Below are 22,614 nucleotides of genomic sequence, written 5' to 3'. Positions count from 1 at the left end.
TTGCTGATTGTTTTGTATACGATCAGGCTATTTGGATATTTTGTATTCCAGGTGTCCCATCTTCCCCCACCCCACTATATATAATATCCGATTTGCTTTTTGAGGTTAAATGGTATAAAATACCTTATAAAATTCATTACTAACGCTATAAACAAATGACAACGTACATACATACATTTTTATCGTGTGTACACGGTTTAGTATATTTAATATTATATAACACACATACCTGCAGTTGATACTTGAGAGACCACTGCAAACATTAACACGACCACTTGAAACATCACTTTGGTTGTTTCCATTATGAAACTTAAATATTTTAAAATGAAATTGCAAAAAATGACCAGATGCTGCGACGCTACCTTCACACAAGAGTTATCCTACAAGCAGACACTTTTTTATATAGCCTATAGTGGCAGGGTGGGTTTGTAGTGCCCCGCAGCAAAATGAGTGGAAATGATACGTTTTCATTTTTGTTAAACGGGCGTGTCAATCGGATACGTCTCTACGACGCGAGACACGTAATATAATTCGACCGCCGATACTTCAACGTGTTAAGCACGTTTATATTATATTACGAAGTCTGTGTAGAATATAATCGTTTTGCAACGCAAATTATACACCAGTACTTCTTGTTACACACATGTAGTATGGTGGGGAAGACGGGACTAGCACATATCATCCGAATATCTTGATCGTGTTTTAAACAATTAACAACGGTATAAGGAAGTCACGAAGAACGGTTTTATAAATCATTAAATGTTTTTTTACTGCCGAATGGGACGAGAAAATATAGTATGAAAAGGTGTCCTATCTTCCCCCACCCTATACTATATCATCGTTTTACAACGGACATTATTCACCAGTATATATATATACATATGCTGTAAGGCGTAAGCCGTAAAGCAATTTTTATTTTTTTTAAAAATGCTGCAGTATAGCCGTTGGCGTGATACGCCTATTACAAGGTATATATACACGGCCATACACGATACACCGTACAATTTTACTTTAATAATACTTTGACCAACAGGGATCAATTGTATGGTATGAGTAGCGCCGATTTCGTTCGACCCACTAAACCTGTTATTATATGATTAAATTTCGTAAGTTATTCCACATCACGCAGTTGCTGTTGTAAGGTAAATTACCACATAACAAGAAACTTAACCACGAACAGATGGTTTTCGCATTTGATTACATGTTTGCTTTAATGTTAAACTGATTGCATCACGTATATACTTTGACTAAAAAAATGTAATTAAACCAGCATTGCATGGAATAGCCATGTAAATAGTTTTTCATATAGTTTCTATTACTTAAAGATAATTATGTAATGCAATACGTATAGATGGTCGATTCTTTGCGTGTCATGTATATCGGTTTCTTTGCAAAGATTATGCGTTGCGATTTTTTTTCGTTTTTGTCTCAGTTTGGCAAATATTACTTGAACCGCAGTTGGCAAACAAAATATAAATTATTGAACATCGTCATCTCTCAGTTGGAACTAGGTAAGTAATCACTATTTGTTCGTTTCAATTTTTTGCCCATATACGGAAATGTCTTAGAATGCTGGTTGACCAAATCAGGCAAGCATATGATGTTTCGATGCTTTTTTAAACTTTCTTTGTTTACGTGTGTCTATAAACCTGTATCGTCCAATTATTGCGCATTTTCTTTTGTTCCTATTACAGTTTCCGCTTTACAGACCTATTTTCAAATCTAAAGTATTGGTTACGATTAAAACATTGGTTTTATATAGACATTTAAAACTAATTTTAATGTTTCTCATCGCCTAAGTAGTGAGCAATTACCGTTTTTACTGCGGGTAATAATTAATACATAGCGGGGCCTGTGATTAACATGCATAGGATCAAGAAAATATGCGCACGGTAGTGGATTATGTGTTGATAGATTTTTGTCGTGTATTTATACGCGGTTCGCACAGTATTGAATTGTGGTGATTTTACTGCACATACACTTACGTAAAAGCTTTGGGGTATGTAAATTTTAGGGTGGGGGAAGATGCGACAGCATTAACACATGATATACAAATATCCTGTTGATCGTATTTTAAACAATTAACAACGGTCTATATGGTAGTCGCGAGGATATGGTTGTATAATTGATTACTTCCAAATTGGAAGAAAATACAGAACAAAAAGTGTCCCATCTTACCCCACCCTACTATATTTTATTTTTTGCTGGTGTATGTATGATGTGTGAGCAATATATTTAAGGCAACAACAGTAAACGATTGAATTACGCAACATAACTCAACCGCAGTTAATATGAAAATGGTTGCAGAAAACCATTGTGTCATCATGACTTGCAATTTCTTTGTACGATCAAACTTGTTTTTCTTCTCCTCTACGCGTTTGTACATATGTTTCAAGTGCTTTCAACCAAGATAGTTCAGCCACATCTTTTTAACAAACGCTGCCAATTGCCTGAACGTTAAATGGTCCACCCGCTTCTAACGCATGATTTCCGTATAGGGAGATATTTCCAAATATGAGCATAAACCTCCTCATCGGATATCGTACCCGTTTGTTTGCCATGGTTTGTTTAACTAAGGGTATTCCCCGGATACGTCACGTTCATAAACAAGCCGTGGGTGTTTGTTATGAACCGTTTTGTGACCATATTTGAAGGCACGCTTGTAGAACAAGATATTTCCTATTACAGGAAGTGATTATATAACAAGAAGCGCAACCATTAGCGGTAGATTTTTGTTAAAGTACGACTGTGGCAAAAATATCAGAGTGACAAAGCATTTCTGCTGTTTCACGAACTTTTGATATTCTTAGACAGACCGGTCACGTTTGGGCTGAGTCTCATGAGTGGTTTAACGATACATAGAACTATACAGTCTGTAATAGACATTGCAGATTTGACAATCTTAATATAGAAAGTTGTATATTTTAGATTGCTGAAAGCTGATAAGTTTGCGTACAGAATAACATTGTAAACATCATGGTCGCTGAAAAAGGTGGAAACTCGAAGCACTTGAGACAGGGTAATTTTTTTACGTTAGTTTATTATTTACGTAAGTACACATACGCAAATGTACATGGACAGATAATTTGTACACACATTTGCAAACTCGAAAATATACACATGCGCAATTCTGTACACATTAGATACAACCATTGTATTTTTAGACTCGAAGGACCCGGAAGCGGCCGAGAATGACGTGGTGAGGGTTTATGGAATGAAGTTCTGTCCATTTACTCATCGCTTGAAACTTGTTCTTGCTGCAAAAGGCGTCGAGTGAGTTATACTGATGAAATGATTCGCTTTGCTTTAATTGTAATACGGAATAGGTGGGGTAAGATGGGTCATGTTTTCATTTTCGTTTTTTGTCCTATTTGGTAGTAAACAAGTAATATTCACAGAATTATATAACCTCTAAACGTTACGTGTTTTTTACAAGATTGGGAAATATATGGGATTTGAATGCTAACAGTATCCCACCTTACCCCACAGTACTATATTTAACAAAATCATTTGACATTTTTTAACAGCTATGAAATAATAAACATCAATCTGCAAAGTAAACCGAGCTGGTATTTTAAACGGGATCCCGAAGGAAAAATTCCGACGCTCGAACAGAATGGTAATTTGGTAATGGGATCGGACGTGGCATCAGCATACGTGGATGCTATGTACCCTGGAAAACAGCTTGTTACCACTGACCCACTAAAAGCTGCGCATGAGAAGATGCTGCTTGAACAATGGGCGAAAGTAAATTAAGTTTTTTTATACATAATTATTAATACTTAATATTTTTTAGATTTGTGGTAGTGGGGAGAAATGGGACAGCTTTCTCTTTATATCATATTTAAAAGAACATTCAAACAACTATATGACTTATACTCACGACTCCTAAATAAAGTTGGTAATTCTTTAAAACACGATCAGGATATTTAGATATTATGAGCTAAAGGTGTCCCATCTTCCCCACCCTACTATATAATCAGTGTTATATGGTATTTTTAGGATCCGTATAACCGCTTATCGGAGAAGTTTGGCTTGGTCCAGATGTGTTTCAATTAAGCGGGATCGATTGTATTGCCATCCTTTTAGGGTAATATATTTTAATTTTCATGCTGTCTTCTGTTTTAGTCAATTACTGGTTACCATAACTATGCCTTTGGGAAAGACGACAACAACGACAAGATTATTGGACCCATGAAAGTGAAGGAAGGGTTTGAGAAGGTGGAGAAATATCTAAAGGAGAATGAAGGGCCGTTTATCTGCGGGTCGGAGCCTGGATTAACAGATTACATATTATACCCACATTTGGAAAGGATTGGTGCCCTGATTCCACTAGTTATCACCCAGTTTGACCATGTGAAAGCTTACTACGATAAGATGCAGGATGATCCAGCAGTACAGGCTTGCCGTATTTCGGACGAGCAGCACCGAGATTTCATTCACAGAGCTTGTGCTGGCGACATTGACGCGTGCGATATCGGGGTTGGGAAATAGACGCACGTCTGAAAAGCATTCTGTACAAAATCTTGTATATAATAATTATATCACTAAATGTATATAGTATGTTGGGAGAAGATGAGACACCGTTTCATTCTATTTTCTCGTCCCATTTGGTAGAAAACAAAAAATCAAGAATTTTAAACCTGTATCCTAGCGACTTTCATAGACTGTTATTAATTGTTTAAAACTCGGTCAACATGTTTGAATATTATTTACTAAACGTGTCCCGTTTTTCCCCACCCTACTATGCATGCGTAATCTGTAAACGTACCGTGAACTCATATTATTCAGGTTTTGGTATGTGCAAAGCTAAGATGGTAGAATGTCATTCTGGTTGCAATCTTATTACTAAAAGTGTAATATCAATAATTGCGAAGTGCGCCAATAAACCAAATGCCGAAACACTTCCTTGCAGTTGCAAAGCGAGCAGGTGAATGATCTTTGGTAAAACGCTGTTTTCAGTACGCTTTGTTGACTATTCATTACGTCTCGTTGTGAGTGTGTGTGCTCTCGGTGGCTCGAGGAAATTTTACGAAGCACAGAAACTGCTGAGTAATGATTGCCTTTAAACAGTGCGCGTGCTTCAATGAATCAGTCAGCTGCCTGTCGTCTGTGAAGTAAGTTAGTTTTAGTTTTTGCCTAGGGTCTATTCTATAGATTGTAGGTTATAAATGCATTTGTGCGAACAGTATATGGTATATCGTAATTGTTTGTTTTAGAGAATGCTCTTTTATCTAGCAAATTAGTTTTACAATCTCATAGCGATAGATGGTTGAAAATACGCATTTGTTTGTAGGCAACATTGTTAGCTTCGATAAACCGGAAGTCGCTGTATGCAGTTTAAGGATATGCAGTGTCATGCCTGATACGTGGTGCCGTTGAGAGAAAGTGTTGTTTTATGACAAAGTATGCTGACGCTTTCGTTTTTAAATACGCATTTTATTTTTATAGATCCAATTGAAGTAATAAGGTTTATCTAATTCAACATCAAACAAAAAGCAAAATGATTCAAGGAAGTGGCATGAGTAACTCAGTTCACCAAAAAGAATGTAAGTTACAACTTAGACCAGACGGTGGCATAGGCTTAATTACAGCGAGCTGAGTGCACTCAACCGTAACACTATCAGTTCTGTTTGAGAATGTAACAAGAAACGCCGGTATACAAAATGTATTATTTAAACATAAATAAATGTGCATTAAAGAGCTGTAGGGAAGTCTGTTCTTTCCGGTTGTCATTATTGTGACATTTTTACGCCTTCTAGGTTCGGCAGAACCTACACCACCAGCGAAAGGTGTGTTGCGAGTTTACGGAATGAAATTCTGTCCGTATGTTCAACGTCTCAAATTGGTTCTTGCTGCCAAAGGAGTCGCGTAAGTAAACAATTAAGGAATTACTTTAGCTTCGGTAAACAATTTAGCAATTCGTGTAAAAACGGTGTAAGTAATTTTTTTTGTCCGGCGCCGTGGGTCAGTGGTTCAGGCGACTGCATCGAAACCAAAGTGTCGCCGGTACGATGCTCGACGGCGGTACAAACACTGATTGGCGTACGTGTCCTTGGGCAACACACTTAACGGACATTGCTCCAACCCAGCAGTCACCAATGAATTGTCCAAATTTTAAGCTATATCAAAAACAAAAGCTATATCAAAAACAAGTGTTACCTCGTAAGCACATGAGGATAAAAAAATGATGCAAAAAATACGCGTCTAAGTGCGATGCGGTGTCGCGGCACCGGTCACACAAAGGATTTAATAGGCCTTCCGGGTGTTAGGGTAGTGGGCCAAATCTGGCCTAAATCATAGGTCCTTGACAATGACCTCACCCATAAAGAATAAAAAAAGGTAATAACGTAGTTGCAACAATGACTTTGGCACAGTATTTTATTTTTACCTTCATAAGTTTAGGAAAAAAATGCATTCTATTGCTTTGCATTTGAAGGCACGAAACTATTAACATCAACTTACTGAGCAAACCGAAATGGTACTTTACCAAGAACCCAATGGGTAAAGTTCCCACTATCGAGATAGATGATGTTGTGATCTATGAATCGGATATCGTCTCAGAATACGTCGATGCGGTTTATCCTGGGCGAAAGCTATGTACAACAAATGCGTTGAAATCCGCTAAAGAAAAAATGTTCCTGGTATATTGGGGCAATAATGTGAGTTGAAATATTGCTACCTGAGTTGAGTAAAATCTTTACTTTGATCAAAGTAAATTGAGTAGCTGCTGTTTACCATGCGTCGAACCCGTCCAAAATTTAGCGTTTAGATGGTGAAACCAAATTTTGCATTTTCAAAAGATAACCGCATTTATATAACAACATAGAGTAGGGTGGGGGGACATTGGACACTTTTTATCTTTATTTTCTCGTTCCATTAAGTAGTAAACAAAGATTATTCAAAGAAATATAAAACCGTATCCTCACGACTCCCATAGACCAATGTTAATTGTTTAAAATACAATCAGGATGTTTGGATATTATGTGTTAATGGTGTCCCATCTTCCCCCACTCTACTATATATATATACATGCAAATTATCAATAATGAATACTCAATCATAATTTTTCAGTGCGTTGTCAATTACTACAAATACGCCAGAGAACTCAAAAATAATGATCAGGAAGCGAAAGATGCATTCTGCGCCCTGGTGAAAGAAGGCCTAGAAAAAACGGCCACATTCTTGGAAAACAATGGAACACCTTACATATGTGGGTCCCAACCTGGGTTAACCGATTACCTTCTTTACCCGCACCTTGAACGCATCAACGCTATTGTCCCAGTGGATTTAAAACAAATACCAAGAGTAAAAGCATATTTTGATGCCATGCAAGAAGACGAAGCTGTGAAGTCGTGTCGATTCTCGAACGAGCTGCATCTAGAGTTTATTAAGAAATATGTGACGGGCGACGTCGGCGCTTACGATATTGGACCTGTAGCTGAATAGCTATAATTTTCGCATTGTTGTGTTTACTATATATATAATATAATATTATTGTGAAAGTTAAAACACGATTCGAAAGTAAAAATAAAACGGTTTATTTTCATTATTTACTAACATCTGCGTGTATTAGTACATAACTATTATAACAATGTCTAAGGAATAATTCATTGGCAATATTAGTACAGAACGTTTTTTATGCTAATTGAAAAAATAAACGTTTATATTTCTTCTATTTTAACATCTGTTTTGTAGACGAGATATAGCTGGGAAAACCGATAAAACTATTTTGTTTTCACTATTGTTTGAGTACATACGACAGTATATAGTCAAAAATTTCAACATGTTGCATTCTTTTTTATATAGGCGAGTTCTTGTATGACTGTAAGTCCCGATTTGTTCTGTTACGCAGCGCGAGATGATTCGAAACATACAATGTATTTTACATTTTCATTAGGCATTTATTTTATTTCGTCTCAAATTAAATTTAATTACTTAACAAATTTTATCAGAATTCTTTAACCAGGGCGCTTAGCAATTCCCTTGTAAGTCGTAGTACAAGTCATTCCATGTATTTGGTGAGTAAACATTCAAACCATCATCGATGTGAACGGGATCTGTTGGATACCATACCCCACCCCACCTGAGACCACCATTCATGACTTTGTTCAAGAAGCATTCAGCATTGGAGTTATATCCGGCTAAATATTAAAAAGTAAGATAAAACACGTATTCATGTGCCGCTGGAATGTTCGAAATAAACTGCGTGCATTTACAAAAATCAACTTAAACAAAATAATAGACTTAGGTTGAACCGTATAAACAGTCGCCGCAACAACTCTATATACAAACTGTGAACATATACAAAAAAACTATATAAAGTATTTATACCGTATAAACAGTCGCCGTTGCACCACCCGCTTGGAGTGTCCAAGTTCATGTCAATGGCATGTCCTACCAAGTGGTTTGAGTTAGACGCGGGTGGTACTACAGTTCCACCTAAGTCTTGTCCTTCGTATCTGAATGCGTGAGTTACCCACACCTGAAAAGTACAAATTTTCGTTTAAATTTCAATGCAAAACAACTTTCTAGTTTGAGGTCGATACCAACCGTAACACCACAGCTTGAAGCATATGATGATATAGAATCCATAGAGGATTTAAACCCAGGTTCAATTTCTATAGTAAGTCCGTTGTAGCCTTTCACAGATGAAGTCGAATAGGTCAACAAGCTGCAGCCTAAAATATAGAAGGTTGGAACAACCAACAAAACTTAGTTTAACAATACATCAGCGGTGATTTTTGACTCCTAATCCTTACGCCGCATTTTTAGCCACAGCGTGTTTTACGACTGTATAGTGTTTGCTGTTTTAACGTCTTCTTGGTTTAAAATAAATAATATCGTATTTGAAGAAATAATAAACGCTGTTTAAACTAAGTTTTTTTTTAAACTAAGTTTTTTACTTCCACTGCTTCCGCCCGTTGATTTCGAGCAGCATTGTCTGTCACTCGGTCCACCGCATTTCCCACTAGAGTAACTTCCATCGCAATAGTTCGAGTTGTCCTGACAAGATCCACTAATCGACGTGCAAGCAGAGTCGCAGCAGGATTCCCAGTTATTTACATCGCTTTGACCTATGGTAAAGTTTCGAAAAGATAAATTACACGAACGCCTTTAAGTATTTTACTCCGTCAAATCCAGTATAACGCAGTATAGACAAATTTTCATTGCAATTGAAAATGTGGCTGATATTACAGAGTAAAAAATTAAATAACCCATTGATAAAATAACATTGATCTTACACGAATTATCGCATTCAAGGCAGCATCGGCGGTTTGAGTCTCCATCGCAAAGTCCATTTTCGACTCCGCCATTGCAAACGTAGTATCTGTAATCCACACAGCTACCTCCTTGATTCGTGCATCGATAATCCGACGCTGTAACAACAACAGAAAAATTTGCATTTTTTTGGACGAAAACAACTGATTTAATTTCAACAGCGCCAAAGTAGGCCTATATACAGCATGGTGGGGGAAGATTTGACACCTTTTCATTTTATTTTTTCGTCCCATTTGATAGTAAGCAAAAAACGTTTAAAATTAGAAAACCATATCCTCACGACTCCAATAGACCGCTAATAACTGTTTACAACACGATCAGAATATTTGGATATCATGTTCCAAAGGTGTTCCGTCTCCCCCCATCCTATGCTATACATCTTAATCAAATGCAGATTTCTACGGTCACTTCTTACCTGCCACGGTAGCAACGAGAAAGAAAAGTAATACGACGTAATGAACCATGTTTTCTTGACTACTTACTACAATAGGTGCCTAAGATAGTTAAATAAACCTAAAACTGGCAAAGAATTCTGTTTTATACACACCTTTTTATCTCGCAGCTATATTTAACTGATGAGAAACAACACTTGTATAAATACGAATAGTTCAGAAAGGTCAATAAACAAGCTCCTTGACAAGATTAGCCTTGTGTTGATAGATTAGTATTAGGTGGGTAATGTACACACGCCACGAGCAACAGAGTTGTCGGTCTTTGAGGAAGCAAACAACTTCAATGCTGCAGTAAAGTAATTACCTAGCTATCAATCTCATTATTCCATAGGCCCAACGGTGGCATCATAAGCGAAAAATACTTGATTAAATGATCGAATAAATGTAACTTGTCTTATCCTCGCATCGCAGATCAATTGCAGTTGTTAAAACACTGGTGTTACCACTCGGATAGTGCAATTGCCGTTAAGTGTTTTCCCAAGGACACACGTCCACAATGGCAGTGACGAGCTTTAAACCCGTTACACCTAAACGCGCAACGACGCCGAAAATAAACACCTTGCTGTTAGTTTTTCGTGGGCATCTATGGTTAGGACATTTCTCTAAACTGTCAGCCATACAAAGGACCAAACACAAAAACAATCAACCTTAAATTTACATACGTACATGATTCATAGACACGAAGTGTATGAAACAGAAATCCGTATTATAACGACATTCCTTATCACGGCACGGTTGTAAAGCTTTCTAAATTTGTTAGATAACGTATATTCATGTACTACTGCTTATTTCATTACTCCCCATTCTAAACATGAAAAAGTTAAACCATGGCGCCCTCCGTAAAATAAACTATGGTGATATGAATATGGGGAATCCCCCAAAGTTTTCGCTACAACGATTTAGTTAAATTGAAAGCAGTTTTAGTGTTAAGATTTACTTACTTAGAAAACCTCTTGGCTTAAATAAAATACACAATACAAAGTGATGAAATGTTAGCGGATCACACACAGCATGCTCAGGTAAATATTTATTTGATGCTAGTGAAAAGTCCCCCCTACCTTATTTGCTAACCAGTAACCACTAACCCCTCTAATCATCAACACCTAACCACCAACCACACTTTCCACCAGCCTATTCTGTTATGTACCGGAAGATTCTTCACTAGTGCCATTTATTTTGTTTATAAACATAGAGTAAGCACACATAAATATTGCTGTTGTTTGTTGTTGGTGCTAGTAAGGAATCCTCCTCCACGTTATTTGTTAACGTTAAACGTAACAATCAACCACTAACCGGTATACCCAATAAGCTCTACTTCCTATAACCACTGGCCCCTGCTTCTCAGTCCTTATTAAATACCGTAAACTACCAACCTCTAACACTTTCCACCAACCTGATCTATAAGTAAAATACCGCAGAATATGTCAATCATTCGTAGTAGTTTTTTTATTGGTTTTATCTACCACTTTTTTCTTGAAGTTTTTACCCACATTATTGTGTTTTTATTTTTTTGTTACTACTACCCCTCTTTTATGGCTATTTTAATTGCTTCGATATTTGCCATTCAATGCCATGTATTCAAATTGATATACCAAGTATTTTATATTTAACATAGGGAACACACAAAAATTAGTCATGTATATATATTTAACATAGCTTATTTAGGTAAACTATGATATTTAAGTATACCATATTTAAGTGTATGTTTTCAGTACATCATCCAGCGTGCGGAACAATGTGAAGTAAGAAAGAAGTCGCTCCCATCCTCATCTAAGTGGAGATCGATCCACAGCCAACTTCACGATGTCTTTGTGGAAGAAGAGGAAGATGATGATGGTGAGGAACCGATAACCAAGGTTCGTAAAATGTTGATCATATTTATACATAGATAGATTTATTTGTTATTAATTCTGTTGTTGGATGGCAGAAGCATTTTGCGTGTTATTGCCCCTGAAACGTTTGTCAAATTGGCTTTTAAGTATTATGGAAAAATGTTTAAATTTTTAGGTTCCTAAGAACAATTATATAAATAGATTTACATAAAATTGAATTGACTTTTTTTAAGGAATTTGGGACAATTATTTTTAATTTTAAAATTCTTAGGAACAATCATAGCCTTCCATAAAATTGAACTGACATATTTTTTGTAGGCTGTTAAATCGATTATATATTTGTTCTTTTTTTAACGAATTTAGACAAACCAATAGCAACCAATGTCGTTTACAGAGAGCTTGTTTCTCACATAACACACTTGAAACTCTGTGCACAAAAGATAAAAGTTTGAATCGATTAATTGTGAACCTATTTCCTCTTGATGGTGGTTATTCTGTTATGCTACGTGGTGGTAACGGACAATATGTGGAGACTATTCAACTTCCATACACTGAGTATGATGTGCTTGACTACATTGATAATGAAGAGGTAAGTCAAGAATGAAAATATATCACTTATTTATATCTAATGGCTAGGCAACTTTGGAAGCTATAAACTGGGTTCTAATTTATACACGTTATATCAGCTTACAGGTTACAACCTAAGTTTTTGCAGCCTTTTTTTAGGCTAAATATATATATATATATGTGTGTGTGTATATAAATATATATATATATTATAAATGTATCATGTTCATGTAAGTAACCAATCATGTTGCTTTATAAATATATTTATTGCCACCAGAATACAAGCACATATAAAATAATGGTTTTACGTTAAAATAATGAACATCAGTATCAACACTATAATTACAGTCTCTTTTTAAATAATAATAATACTCTATACAAAATGCATTGCTTCATATATTACCATCAATAAATACAGATACCCCCACTACTCATGAAAACTTTCGAAAATTTGGAAAAGAATATTTTCTATTCTGGTTGTGTAATAACGGAGATTCGAGATTATAGAATTGCTGCCGGACCTCATGCTTTTCAAACAAAGTTTGTCCTTCTGCGGCCCACCCAGCAGGTTAGACATTATTTTTATATATTATCTAATTATTGCAGTTGTGGTGACAGTTATGCTCCTTTTGATAAACCTTTCATGGAAAGTCGCTGGTTCTCTGTTTCCCCTAACATTGCATCTGTAAATAGTAGCTTTAGTTTACTTTATATATGACCTGCATTATTTTTGTTTTTAATGATTTTACTGTCAACAGTTTATGGGTGGAATCAGAATCAGTCATATATGAAATCAGTTGTAAATTTGTAATAATACATATTCCCCACCTTTTTGCTCTTGCTTTATTCTTAAAAAACATACACTTAATGTATTAGAAAAATAAATAAACTTACCATATAAACTACTTCCAAACTTTCCTTTACCATAACGTCTGTACAACACAACAACTGATACAAGTACAACAATGACAGTAAGACCCACCAATATACCAGTTGTTGCTCCACCACTTGTTTGAGCAACTAAACACATTAATCAAAATAGGTAAATTTGATTTATTTATAATATTGATAACGAAGACAGCCAATTACACCGTAACAGGGAACTTGAGAATTTGAAACAGGTTAAGATATTGTAGCTCAAATTAGAGAACATATTGGTGTTATAAAATTATATTTTTTGTCTTGGTAATTTAGGTCTAACTCATTTCAGCCTTTTTCTGAAGTGATGTTAAGACAATTTTTTAACGTCTGACAAAGTTAAATAATTAAATTAAAATTTGACATTATTCCATATCGGATAGAATAGTTACATAATCAGCATAAACTATGAACTTTACTTCTTTACCTGGTACATGCTCCACTAGAAACACAGTAAGATCAGCACTTCCAAGTTTATTGCTTGCCTCGCATGTGTAAGCACCGTAATCTGATGTTTTTACTTTGGTTATGAAGAGCGTTCCATCCTTCTTTGTAACTAGATGCTGTCAAAGGAAAATTTTTCTGCTTAATTTAATTTTATAATATTATTTATCCTTTGTTCATTTATGGTAGGGTGGGGAAGATGGGACAGCTTTTTATTATATTTTGTTTACCCATTTGGTAGTAAATAAAGAACATTTAAAAAATTATAAACCCCCATCCTTGCGACTCCTATAAACCGTTGTGAATTGGTTAAAAAAACTGTCAGAATATATATATTACCGTTGAGTGGTCTGTCTGCTTTATTGTCCAAATTGACTTAGGTGTGGGCACCCCTTCATCTGGTTGGCATGACAACGATACATTGGAGCCAATTCTTGCAATCACCGTTTTATTTTTATGAAACACTGGAGCTTGGCAAATGAACTTGCTGGTCTGTAATGTTATAATGTCTTTCCCTGCCAGTATAGAAGGGTCACTGCATTGGCCTTTCAGTGTGAACTGCTCTTTTATTCGCATTTCCTAAGGAAAATGTTAAATTTTAAAGACTGATCACTTTTCCATATCATTTCTGCTTACCCGAAGCAATCTCAACCATTTAATGTCACAGTCACAAACCAGTGGGTTGCCCTGCAAGTCCACATTGTTCAGCACGCTTAGTGGAATGAACAGAGGATATGACAGACTTTGAATTGAATTGTGGGAAAGATTTAGAGAATGTAGATGCTCCATCTGAAAGGAAAATAATTTCCTTTTTAAGTATCATTCCCCTTCTATTCTATAAGAGTTAGGTAAGGTTCTTCAGTGAGAAATGGCCGGGATATGGATTTTGGCACAGATTGGCATTTTTCTCTTTACTATATATTCTCTTATGGTCGTTCTTATTTTTTATCATATTTTATCAAACATTAACCATTAATAGACAGTTACAGTTTACTGTACATTTACCTAACTTGGGCCTATTTATATATTAGCCAGTTAAATATGAAGTATATAGATCTATCTAGCCTCTGGTTTAAGTAGTTAGAAATAGTTGCTAAATATTTTCAGGTAATTTTAAAAAGCACATACCTGTAAGAATGCATGGGATGGTAGTACAGACAGTTTATTCACTGACAAATCCAAATTCTTCACTGAAGTAAGCAAATGAAATGGACTCTCATGTATTGTGCTAAGCCCAATGTTGGATAAAAAAAGGTCTTCTAATTCCAGATTCCCTTGGAAGTCATCCCGCTTTAAACTGAGAAAAAAAAAAATTTGTCAATGTTGTCTATTACGTGTAAAAAATATTTGATTTCATTTTTTTGTAATGTAAACTTAAATTTGATAAAGATCTTGTAGCAGTTTGTTTGTGACCAATTTTTTACCATTTCTTTAGCTCACGTTTATCAGGGTAAACACCACTCAAATTGGGGGGAGGTTTACTAACCTTTTATCAAAGCAAAATTATAAATGAAAGCCCCCAAAAAAATATATTTTTGGACTGTAGAACAGATTGATTTATTTTAAACCATGCCGTAACAGTTTATGTAACGCAAAAACATTTTTTTAGCATTTTAATTGCAGAATTCATGAGAGTATTAAAATACTTCATGACAATATTTCCTACCTTCTAATATTTTTGTTGTTGCTTAAAACAAGATGTTTGAGATGTGGTAGAAATGAAAGTTGAGGTTGGGGAACTTTTATCAAATTACATCGATATAATGAGAGATAACGTAAGTTGTCAAGTCCTGCAAATGCTGCTTCATCTGAAAAGCACATGCAGTGTATTCGTTGTATACACACTACAGCTTACTATTTTTTATCCTACAAAGCTGTTTATTCTGGCCCACCAGGTTCAATTATAGAAAACTACATTAACTCTTTCACTTAATTGTTCATGTAGTACCAGATGCCCTATTATACTTTATCTGTCAGTTTTTAAAAAATACTTTGACTAATAACCATATAAGTTTGTGATGTGATAGTAGTAGATTTTGCTGATTAAATTTGTCAAATGGTAGCAACACTTTTATATAAAATTAATTTACCAAAAAAACTTTATTCACTTGGATGGAAAATACTTTAAGACTATTAAAACTGTGGAGCTGGCTTAACTGACTGGGTGACTACTCATTAGAGCAGTCAGCTTTTAAAATTACTTTACCTATTTGTGTGAGTGGCCAGTCTCCAATATGCAGTCTTTTTAAATTGCTCAAACCAACGAATGCACTCGCTTGTAGTTTCTCAATTGGAAGGTTCAGTAATTCCAGCGAGCTTAGATTGGTAAGGTGGGGGAATGCATTAGATGGAACCGCTTCGAACTTGTTATCACCTAAAAACGAGATTTTGCAGAAAGAAATTCACATTAAATTGGAGTTTATTGTTTTATCTTTACAGTTTGCTGATTTAAAGATCTGTTAGCAGTTTATTTTTGACCAATGTTTCAGTTTTTTTTTAGGTCATGCTTATATAAGGGTCATTTATTTTTAATTGTTTATAAAAATACTTATTTTACCTAAAGAGAGATTAGAAAGACTGTTCAGTCCTTGGAAAGCATTTGTGTGCAGCGTCTTCAGTTTGTTACCCCAAAGATGTAGCACTTCCAACTTTTTTAAACCATCAAACGTACCATCTTCAATATTCACTAAGTAATTCCTGCTTAAATCTAGTTCTGCTAGCTTATTCATTCCTTCAAATGTTCCCTTTTCAAGCGTGGTCAACTGATTTCCAAAAAGCCAGAGATTAGAGAGTTTTTGTAAGCCCAAGAAACTGCCAGGTTCGATACTAGCTATGCGGTTATCATACAGAACCAAGGATTGTAGACTTTCTTCTAATCCAGTATCAATAAACATGCTGCTTGTCAGTCCAGTGAAATGATTTTGGGACAATCCCAAAATATGTGTCTCACTCGGTAATGGAAAAGGCAGATGAGACAGGTTTTTTTCTTGGCACATTACAAACTTTTCTTTATTGTCACACAAGCATACAGAAGGACATCGAATTGTGTCAGCTTCTGTTAATGAAATCCATCTGCTTTGAACTATTAAGTAAATGACCATCACTAAACTCCATAAACATACAGACCCATTTTGTTGGTGGTCTTTCAGTGCCATTGCCCTTTTACTATCTTTTTATTCCCTAAAGTCTGAATTAATAAAACTGTTTGTTCATTTACAAATCTAACCAATTTCAAATAAAAAAAGTTAATCTGTGCACTTTAATGGGCATAATAAGTAACTATTGAAGCCCTTTTCAAATGCTCTTGGTCTAAATCCACTTACACTTAATACACGGTCAGTACATCCGTGTTAGCTTGACCACTGATATATATCAAAGTAAGCTTACGATAAGAAACGGGGGAACATTCTTTGAAAACATCCAATTTCTCCCAGCTATACCACAAGTGGTGTATTGTCCGGCCCAGCCACAAATGAACAAATAAGATTAAAGTTTTGTTGTTACAGGCCATCACATTGTGGCACAGTAGCAGCCATACAGTGGTTTGTGGCATAAACCCAATATCTGGATTCCCTTTTTCAGCCAGAAGTAGCTCTGACACTTGAATATTAATCCAATAAACTGAAAAACCTTTCGAGTGGTTATGTGATACTTGAAAACTTGAAAATAATAAGTACTATTGTTTTTGTACGGTGCCATGTAACAAAAGTGCTGGCAAATGTCATAAGCAAATATATATGCTACTAACATATATCATGTAAAAATGTATATTAAAATGTCCAATAGAGGAAGACCATTATATATTTGGCAAAATTTGTTTTTTTTACTGGACAACAACCTGATTGTCACAAGATATTAACTAAACAACTTTCTTATTCAATATCTCTTACCAAGCATGTTGCAGATAAAAAGCTACTAAATCCACTATAAATATGGTAAACTTATATTGTACTCTATCATTTCAAAAACAATAAAATAGCTTTGTCATTGTAGTTTTTTTCTACCAGAAAATTCTATTTTCCTCGAAATTCTTAAATACACAAACATAATTTGGTGAAGTTATAAAGAGACAAGTGGTCTAATTTATCCTTCTTTAAACTGTCATGGATTGTTTAAAGACAGTATTATGCTTATTCAAGCTGTGTATTGCGCTTATTTAACCCCACAGTATGACAGAGATAACATGATATTTGTTTTGATTTGAATCTATTACACCACAGACACTGCTGAGTGATGCCAATAACATTGTGAATGAAACTTCAAAATCTTTCCGATGGACAGCAGAAGATAGGTAACCATTTTTTCTATTGTTTGTTTGTTAAAGTTAAAAAAAATTACACATTAACTAAAGTTAATAAAAACCAAAAATTGATTTTAACAATTCCTAATTGAATTTTTTAAAAGTTACTTAGTAAGTAAATAATCAACAGCAATATGCAATACTTTTAAATTGTTATATTGCAAAATAGTAACATAGTCTCTTAATGTAGATTATCTTTGGAGAGCTATCTGACATTAGGAACAACTGAACCACTCTGTCTTGATCCTTCTCCCTCTGTTGGTATTGTTAAAAACATTCTGCAAGCTCGAAATAAATTCTTCAAAACAAGACCTTTTCAACAGTAAGACAAACCCACCAACAATTTACTTTTTCACAATTTTAACTGCTAATGGTTCTCAGATCCTGGATGTGGCATTTATTTTGTCCAGTAAAATACATTTCATACGTCACTGTCCATGTTTAATTGTGTGCACAGTGGAGAACTGGCCTAGTAAAATATTCTGAAACTATGGCAAACTATTGGTTTGGAAGAACATTATTTTTATAGCCACAATTTTTTAGGGCCGCAGTCCTGTTTAATCTTTAGAAGTCACTCCATTTGATCTTCCAAAATTCTTTAGACAAGGTTGGAAAAAAATTGACTGACCGATTTCAATCAAATATTTAACCCCAAGCAATAACACAAATGACCATTTTGAACTCAATTCTGTTCAATATCAGTTTTTAGTTACCGTTTTTTCTATCAATGTATGTAAAAATGATAAAGATATTTTTCATTTTTTTTGGTTCTTACAACAGACTTCGTTTTAAATCCAGGTGTGTACGACGCAATGGTTTGTTAGGTTTAAAAAGAAGAAAGGTGCAGAGTACAAGACCAGCACCTGAGTCACTGAAACTTTTTGATTTCATGAAAAAACTTCGATCTTCAAGAAAAAGTCCTCCTGCTACTGATATAAGGCTGCCTAAGAACGTGAGGTTTTAAGACATATGATTTTTACTTTTTATATATTCTCTTTATTCTGTATGATTAAGGTTTTAAGGACCCAGGATTTAGGCCAGATTTGGCCCATTACCCCAACACCGCTGTGCCTAAAAGTGAAATGCCCAAGATGACTGTTGATGCCATGACCAAAGAAATAAAATATAATGTTAAACATTGTATGCAGTAGGATATCTAAGATATTGAGCTCCACACTGCCACCATTGTGGGGGTATGTGCCTATGTGAGTTACCTAACAGTTAATAGCAATTTCTCCAACCCAATGGTCCTTTATTGGTTGTCTACACTGTCAGCCATATGTGAAAAATTCCAAAAAATGTGCCTATGTGGCAACTTGAAAGCTGGCATAATGTGTATGAAACAGAACATCCATGTTAAAAAGATGGTTTCTAATCTTGAAAGAGTAATTGCGTTATATTTAGTCACTTTCATTGATTTCCCATTCAGATTGTAGATACCTGGAGGAAAGTTCCATTTGACCTTGATCCACCAAACAGTGAGATAGAAGTTGGAAATTATGCAAAAGCTCTCACTCCCCGTCCACCTTCTATCACAGACTCTGACTTGGTAAGAACTTAATATCATATTTTACATAAACTTTTTACCACAAATATGATCTACATTGTAATGACAATTTAATTCTAGATTTTTACACTGGTAAACCTTTGTTAGATTACTTTCTTTTTTCTTTCTTTTTCAACACCACTTTTTTAGTTGTTACATTATTTTTTGTTATTTTATTAACAATGGCACTTTTTTAGTGACATTATTTTGTTAATTTCATTAACTATGACACTCTGCCATTTTTACAAACGACATTGCTGAAAAGTAGATTTGTCTAAACTTACTTTCTTGTTTGAAATGTAGCTTGAGGTGCAGCAAGTCCATTTGAAATCTGAAGGTGCAAATCGTGATGTTTATTCACTTATTAAAATATTACAACGTCCTTCTGATATGCATTACTTTGGCAAGTTGCAGTCCAATAAATATATACAAGGGGAAACTGGAAGGGACATTTCTAACAGTTGCAGGTAACAACATTGATGTAACAAAGCTGCTATGACACTTTTGTATATGAAATACTGTTATGCATGATATAAATTCAAAACAGCTTTTCTGACATATATTTTATATTCTTCTGGTCTGTTTTAGTATAAACAATAGCCAAAATATATATGACACAGTTGTCTTAATTTTCATGTATGTCAGTTTAGAAACAAAATAATCTTGTCACAATTATGTCATATATATATAAGCTGTTATGTTCATATTAAAACTAGCCTGGAAATTTCTTGGTACAATCACTTATTTGAGCTATTTTATAGGCTATGCCGGATTATTTCTGGTCAAAATTTGGCTAAAAAAGATTTGTTGTTTTTGTAAATGTTTTGGCTGACTTTTCACTTTAACTGTAGTCAATAGTAACCTTAGCTGAACACACAGTAGTATTTACATGATTAAGCATACGTACTGTTTTTAAGGATTGTCTCAAATGTTCATTTTTAGATTCTCGCTTGGCACCGAACACAGGGCAAACTTATACATTCTCCAATACCAGGAATTATTTGCTGAGGATGGTAGAAGACCTGCTACTGTTACTGTGGTATGTACATGTCCCCTAATATGTGCCCTTTAAGCTGTATTATAGGACCTCACTGTGCTCATTCCATTCTATATGGGTGAGGTCTGAAGGCAGTTCACATTCAGGAACCAGGGATAGTTCCACTACTGTTTGTGCCTAAAATGAACTTTTTTAGCTTTGTGCAATTTATATATATATTTCATCACAATTTACTGGCTAATAATAAGTAAAGTATATGTGGTACGCAACATGTGTTCACACATTATTCCTTAAGAGATTATAAAGTGCACATTTATTAGGCTTAACTGCATACTGTAATACAAAACTAATATTTTTATTTGTCCAGAGTCGCCCACTGCAGCAAAACACAGCCAAGTACCAGATCCCATTACAGCAACAACCCTGGCAGCTTGAGCAAGATAAATCATTGTACTCAGTTGGTTCCATTAACAATATACCTGCAAAACATTGGCACAAACTGAAAGTGAATGTAAGTAGTGACAGAGCTTGTTCAAGTACGCTGAATCCTAAATACCATGGTATGCCTCACTTTAGAAATTCACTATTTAAAATATAAAACATCTCTGTGTCAAATTAAGTATATTTAAAACTAATATTCTAAATAAATTGGTAATAATTTGGTAATAAAAGACAAAAGTTATTTTTCAATAAATTTCAAAATAATTTTTAAATAAGCATTCTACCACTCATAAGCATTCTACCATCAAAATATTTTTTGTTTTGTATTATAACCTTATCATTCAGTTAACTCACAATAGAACCAACATTTTACTTTAGGACAACATTGCGAAGCCAGCACCTATCCAACCTCTACCTATTAATCCTCAACGAATCACAACCTTCCCTGCACAAGCCCCACCCACTGCTTCAACCAATCAGCAGCCAGTAATCACCACGCCCACTTTGAACACCATTACCCTACAGCCTTCTTCACAGAGGTAAACAAATGGCTAATTTACTACCTTACCTACATATACTGCTGTTTTTATTCTTCTCTTCGGTTACAACTTACAATGAAGACAAAAAATAGGCAAAAATGGATTTTTTTATAGTGTTTAGGTTTGGTGTACGCTGTGTGAAGTTACATAGCAGGATTTAATGAATTAAAGAAATGCAAGTTTTTTAACAAAATGTTTAGTTTAAACTACTCTGATCAGTCTTATCTAGTTTATACGTTTATATTAACTATACAAAAAAAATTAAAAATCTTGTATCTAAAATGATCTAGATTATGGTATACCATTGAATTATGTTTGTATATTACATTATTGATCAACTGACACTAACCCTTCTACAGTTCCTTTATGTTCCCGTTGCCCCGGCAAGTAACCCACCAACAAACCCCAACAATATCGGCCCCATCCCCCGTACCCCTGCAAAGCCCCATACCCGGTACCCGAGTAGTGGGTCAACGCCTCAGCTCGCTGAACGGCGAAACTTTCAACCTGCTAACTGGCGCTGACGGTGGTGTGTATCAGATCAAGGAAGCAGGTCCTTCCAGTGGAAAACGAAGTCGGCAAAATTCTCAAGATGTTTTCAATTTCACCACACAGTCCGGATTTACTACAGGTAGATGTTTAAACTGTTTGTAGAACTGTGTGATGTCATAACTTGGTATAGTGATGTCATAACTGGGTATAGTGATGTCATAATTGTGTAGTGATGTCATAATTCAGTATATTGATGTAATGATGTCATTATTGTGTGATGATGTCATAACTAGGGATGGGCTGAGATCAAAACTATTCGGATTCGACGAATCCGAATATCTAGGGTCTAATATTCGATCGAATCCGAATATTCGATGACGTCATTCAACTAATTTACTGCGGTGAAACAAATGAAATTGTATAACCGGTGCATATCCAGCGTCGTTTCTATTGGTATCGTTCTATCGTAGCGTTATCTGCGAGCCGGGAAATTAATTAAAAACCTGTCAATCAACGCCGGCCGAGTGCATATAAAAGGCGACGCACCGGCTATTGGCCACATGCCATCAAAGGTTTACTCGATTTCTACACCATTATAGGATCCAGAAGTACAAAGTTAAAACGTTGTATTGACGAGTAGATTTTTCGTTATGAATACGGTCGAATTTAATTCATATTTTGTTTTATCGTATTTTACCTGTAGCCAGGCATGTAAAATTTATAAATTGTAATAGTTTCGTTAATTTTTAAATATGGAATCGGACATTGTATAAAGCTAAGCTTCTGAGAGTGCGCCATAAGGAA

General features: G+C 35.1%; 6 protein-coding genes across 7 annotated transcripts in view; 3 read left to right on the top strand and 3 right to left on the bottom strand.

Moving 5' to 3' along the window:
- Positions 1 to 426, bottom strand: part of LOC100177323 (pentapeptide repeat protein QnrB4) — a 2,216-nt gene extending 1,790 nt beyond the window's left edge. Inside the window, exon 1 of the mRNA XM_002123193.4 lies at positions 230 to 426. Within this exon, the coding sequence (XP_002123229.1) occupies positions 230 to 302 (73 nt within the window). The 5' untranslated portion in view covers positions 303 to 426. The remainder of the gene's footprint in view (positions 1 to 229) is intronic.
- A 2,479-nt stretch (positions 427 to 2,905) lies between these two features.
- Positions 2,906 to 4,906, top strand: LOC100179669 (glutathione S-transferase omega-1-like). The gene is made up of 4 exons (XM_002122889.4): positions 2,906 to 3,019; positions 3,165 to 3,273; positions 3,528 to 3,747; positions 4,129 to 4,906. Exons 1-4 carry the CDS (start codon positions 2,977 to 2,979, stop codon positions 4,492 to 4,494), a joined length of 738 nt encoding a protein of 245 aa, XP_002122925.1. The 5' UTR covers positions 2,906 to 2,976; the 3' UTR covers positions 4,495 to 4,906.
- Positions 4,907 to 5,014: 108 nt separating this feature from the next.
- On the top strand, positions 5,015 to 7,678 carry LOC100184362 (glutathione S-transferase omega-1). Of its 2 annotated transcripts, XM_026840718.1 has the most exons (6): positions 5,015 to 5,117; positions 5,452 to 5,549; positions 5,763 to 5,871; positions 6,440 to 6,662; positions 7,075 to 7,497; positions 7,566 to 7,678. In XM_026840718.1, the coding sequence occupies exons 2-5, from the start codon at positions 5,504 to 5,506 to the stop codon at positions 7,447 to 7,449; spliced, it is 753 nt and encodes a 250-aa protein (XP_026696519.1). In that variant the 5' UTR covers positions 5,015 to 5,117; positions 5,452 to 5,503; the 3' UTR covers positions 7,450 to 7,497; positions 7,566 to 7,678. The 2 variants fall into 2 exon arrangements, with proteins under 2 accessions (XP_026696519.1, XP_002122693.1); XM_002122657.5 differs by having other exon boundaries at positions 7,075 to 7,678.
- Positions 7,679 to 7,890: 212 nt separating this feature from the next.
- On the bottom strand, positions 7,891 to 9,842 carry LOC100181995 (lysozyme 3-like). The gene is made up of 6 exons (XM_002122299.5): positions 9,698 to 9,842; positions 9,246 to 9,380; positions 8,907 to 9,077; positions 8,554 to 8,681; positions 8,335 to 8,485; positions 7,891 to 8,144 (listed from the first exon to the last, which is right to left on the bottom strand). The coding sequence occupies exons 1-6, from the start codon at positions 9,744 to 9,746 to the stop codon at positions 7,975 to 7,977; spliced, it is 804 nt and encodes a 267-aa protein (XP_002122335.1). The 5' UTR covers positions 9,747 to 9,842; the 3' UTR covers positions 7,891 to 7,974.
- A 762-nt stretch (positions 9,843 to 10,604) lies between these two features.
- LOC100186704 (transcription factor SPT20 homolog) overlaps positions 10,605 to 22,614 on the top strand; it is a 16,514-nt gene continuing 4,504 nt past the window's right edge. The window contains exons 1-13 of the mRNA XM_002122227.4: positions 10,605 to 10,753; positions 11,447 to 11,590; positions 11,961 to 12,155; positions 12,552 to 12,701; positions 17,716 to 17,786; positions 17,986 to 18,117; positions 18,594 to 18,747; positions 19,225 to 19,344; positions 19,645 to 19,808; positions 20,284 to 20,380; positions 20,706 to 20,849; positions 21,158 to 21,318; positions 21,678 to 21,949. Of these exons, the coding sequence (XP_002122263.1) occupies positions 10,724 to 10,753; positions 11,447 to 11,590; positions 11,961 to 12,155; positions 12,552 to 12,701; positions 17,716 to 17,786; positions 17,986 to 18,117; positions 18,594 to 18,747; positions 19,225 to 19,344; positions 19,645 to 19,808; positions 20,284 to 20,380; positions 20,706 to 20,849; positions 21,158 to 21,318; positions 21,678 to 21,949 (1,834 nt within the window). The 5' untranslated portion in view covers positions 10,605 to 10,723. The remainder of the gene's footprint in view (positions 10,754 to 11,446; positions 11,591 to 11,960; positions 12,156 to 12,551; positions 12,702 to 17,715; positions 17,787 to 17,985; positions 18,118 to 18,593; positions 18,748 to 19,224; positions 19,345 to 19,644; positions 19,809 to 20,283; positions 20,381 to 20,705; positions 20,850 to 21,157; positions 21,319 to 21,677; positions 21,950 to 22,614) is intronic.
- Positions 12,708 to 17,709, bottom strand: LOC108951031 (leucine-rich repeat and immunoglobulin-like domain containing-NOGO receptor-interacting protein 4). Its single transcript, XM_026840717.1, has 9 exons — positions 16,053 to 17,709; positions 15,702 to 15,869; positions 15,162 to 15,303; positions 14,624 to 14,792; positions 14,132 to 14,284; positions 13,835 to 14,074; positions 13,479 to 13,614; positions 13,028 to 13,153; positions 12,708 to 12,816 (listed from the first exon to the last, which is right to left on the bottom strand). Exons 1-9 carry the CDS (start codon positions 16,648 to 16,650, stop codon positions 12,752 to 12,754), a joined length of 1,797 nt encoding a protein of 598 aa, XP_026696518.1. The 5' UTR covers positions 16,651 to 17,709; the 3' UTR covers positions 12,708 to 12,751.

This window comes from Ciona intestinalis, chromosome 2 (assembly GCF_000224145.3).
Source record: "Ciona intestinalis chromosome 2, KH, whole genome shotgun sequence".
Classification (NCBI taxonomy): domain Eukaryota; kingdom Metazoa; phylum Chordata; class Ascidiacea; order Phlebobranchia; family Cionidae; genus Ciona; species Ciona intestinalis.
Note: the sequence above shows the minus strand (reverse complement) of the source record. Positions and strands in the feature narration are given on the sequence as shown.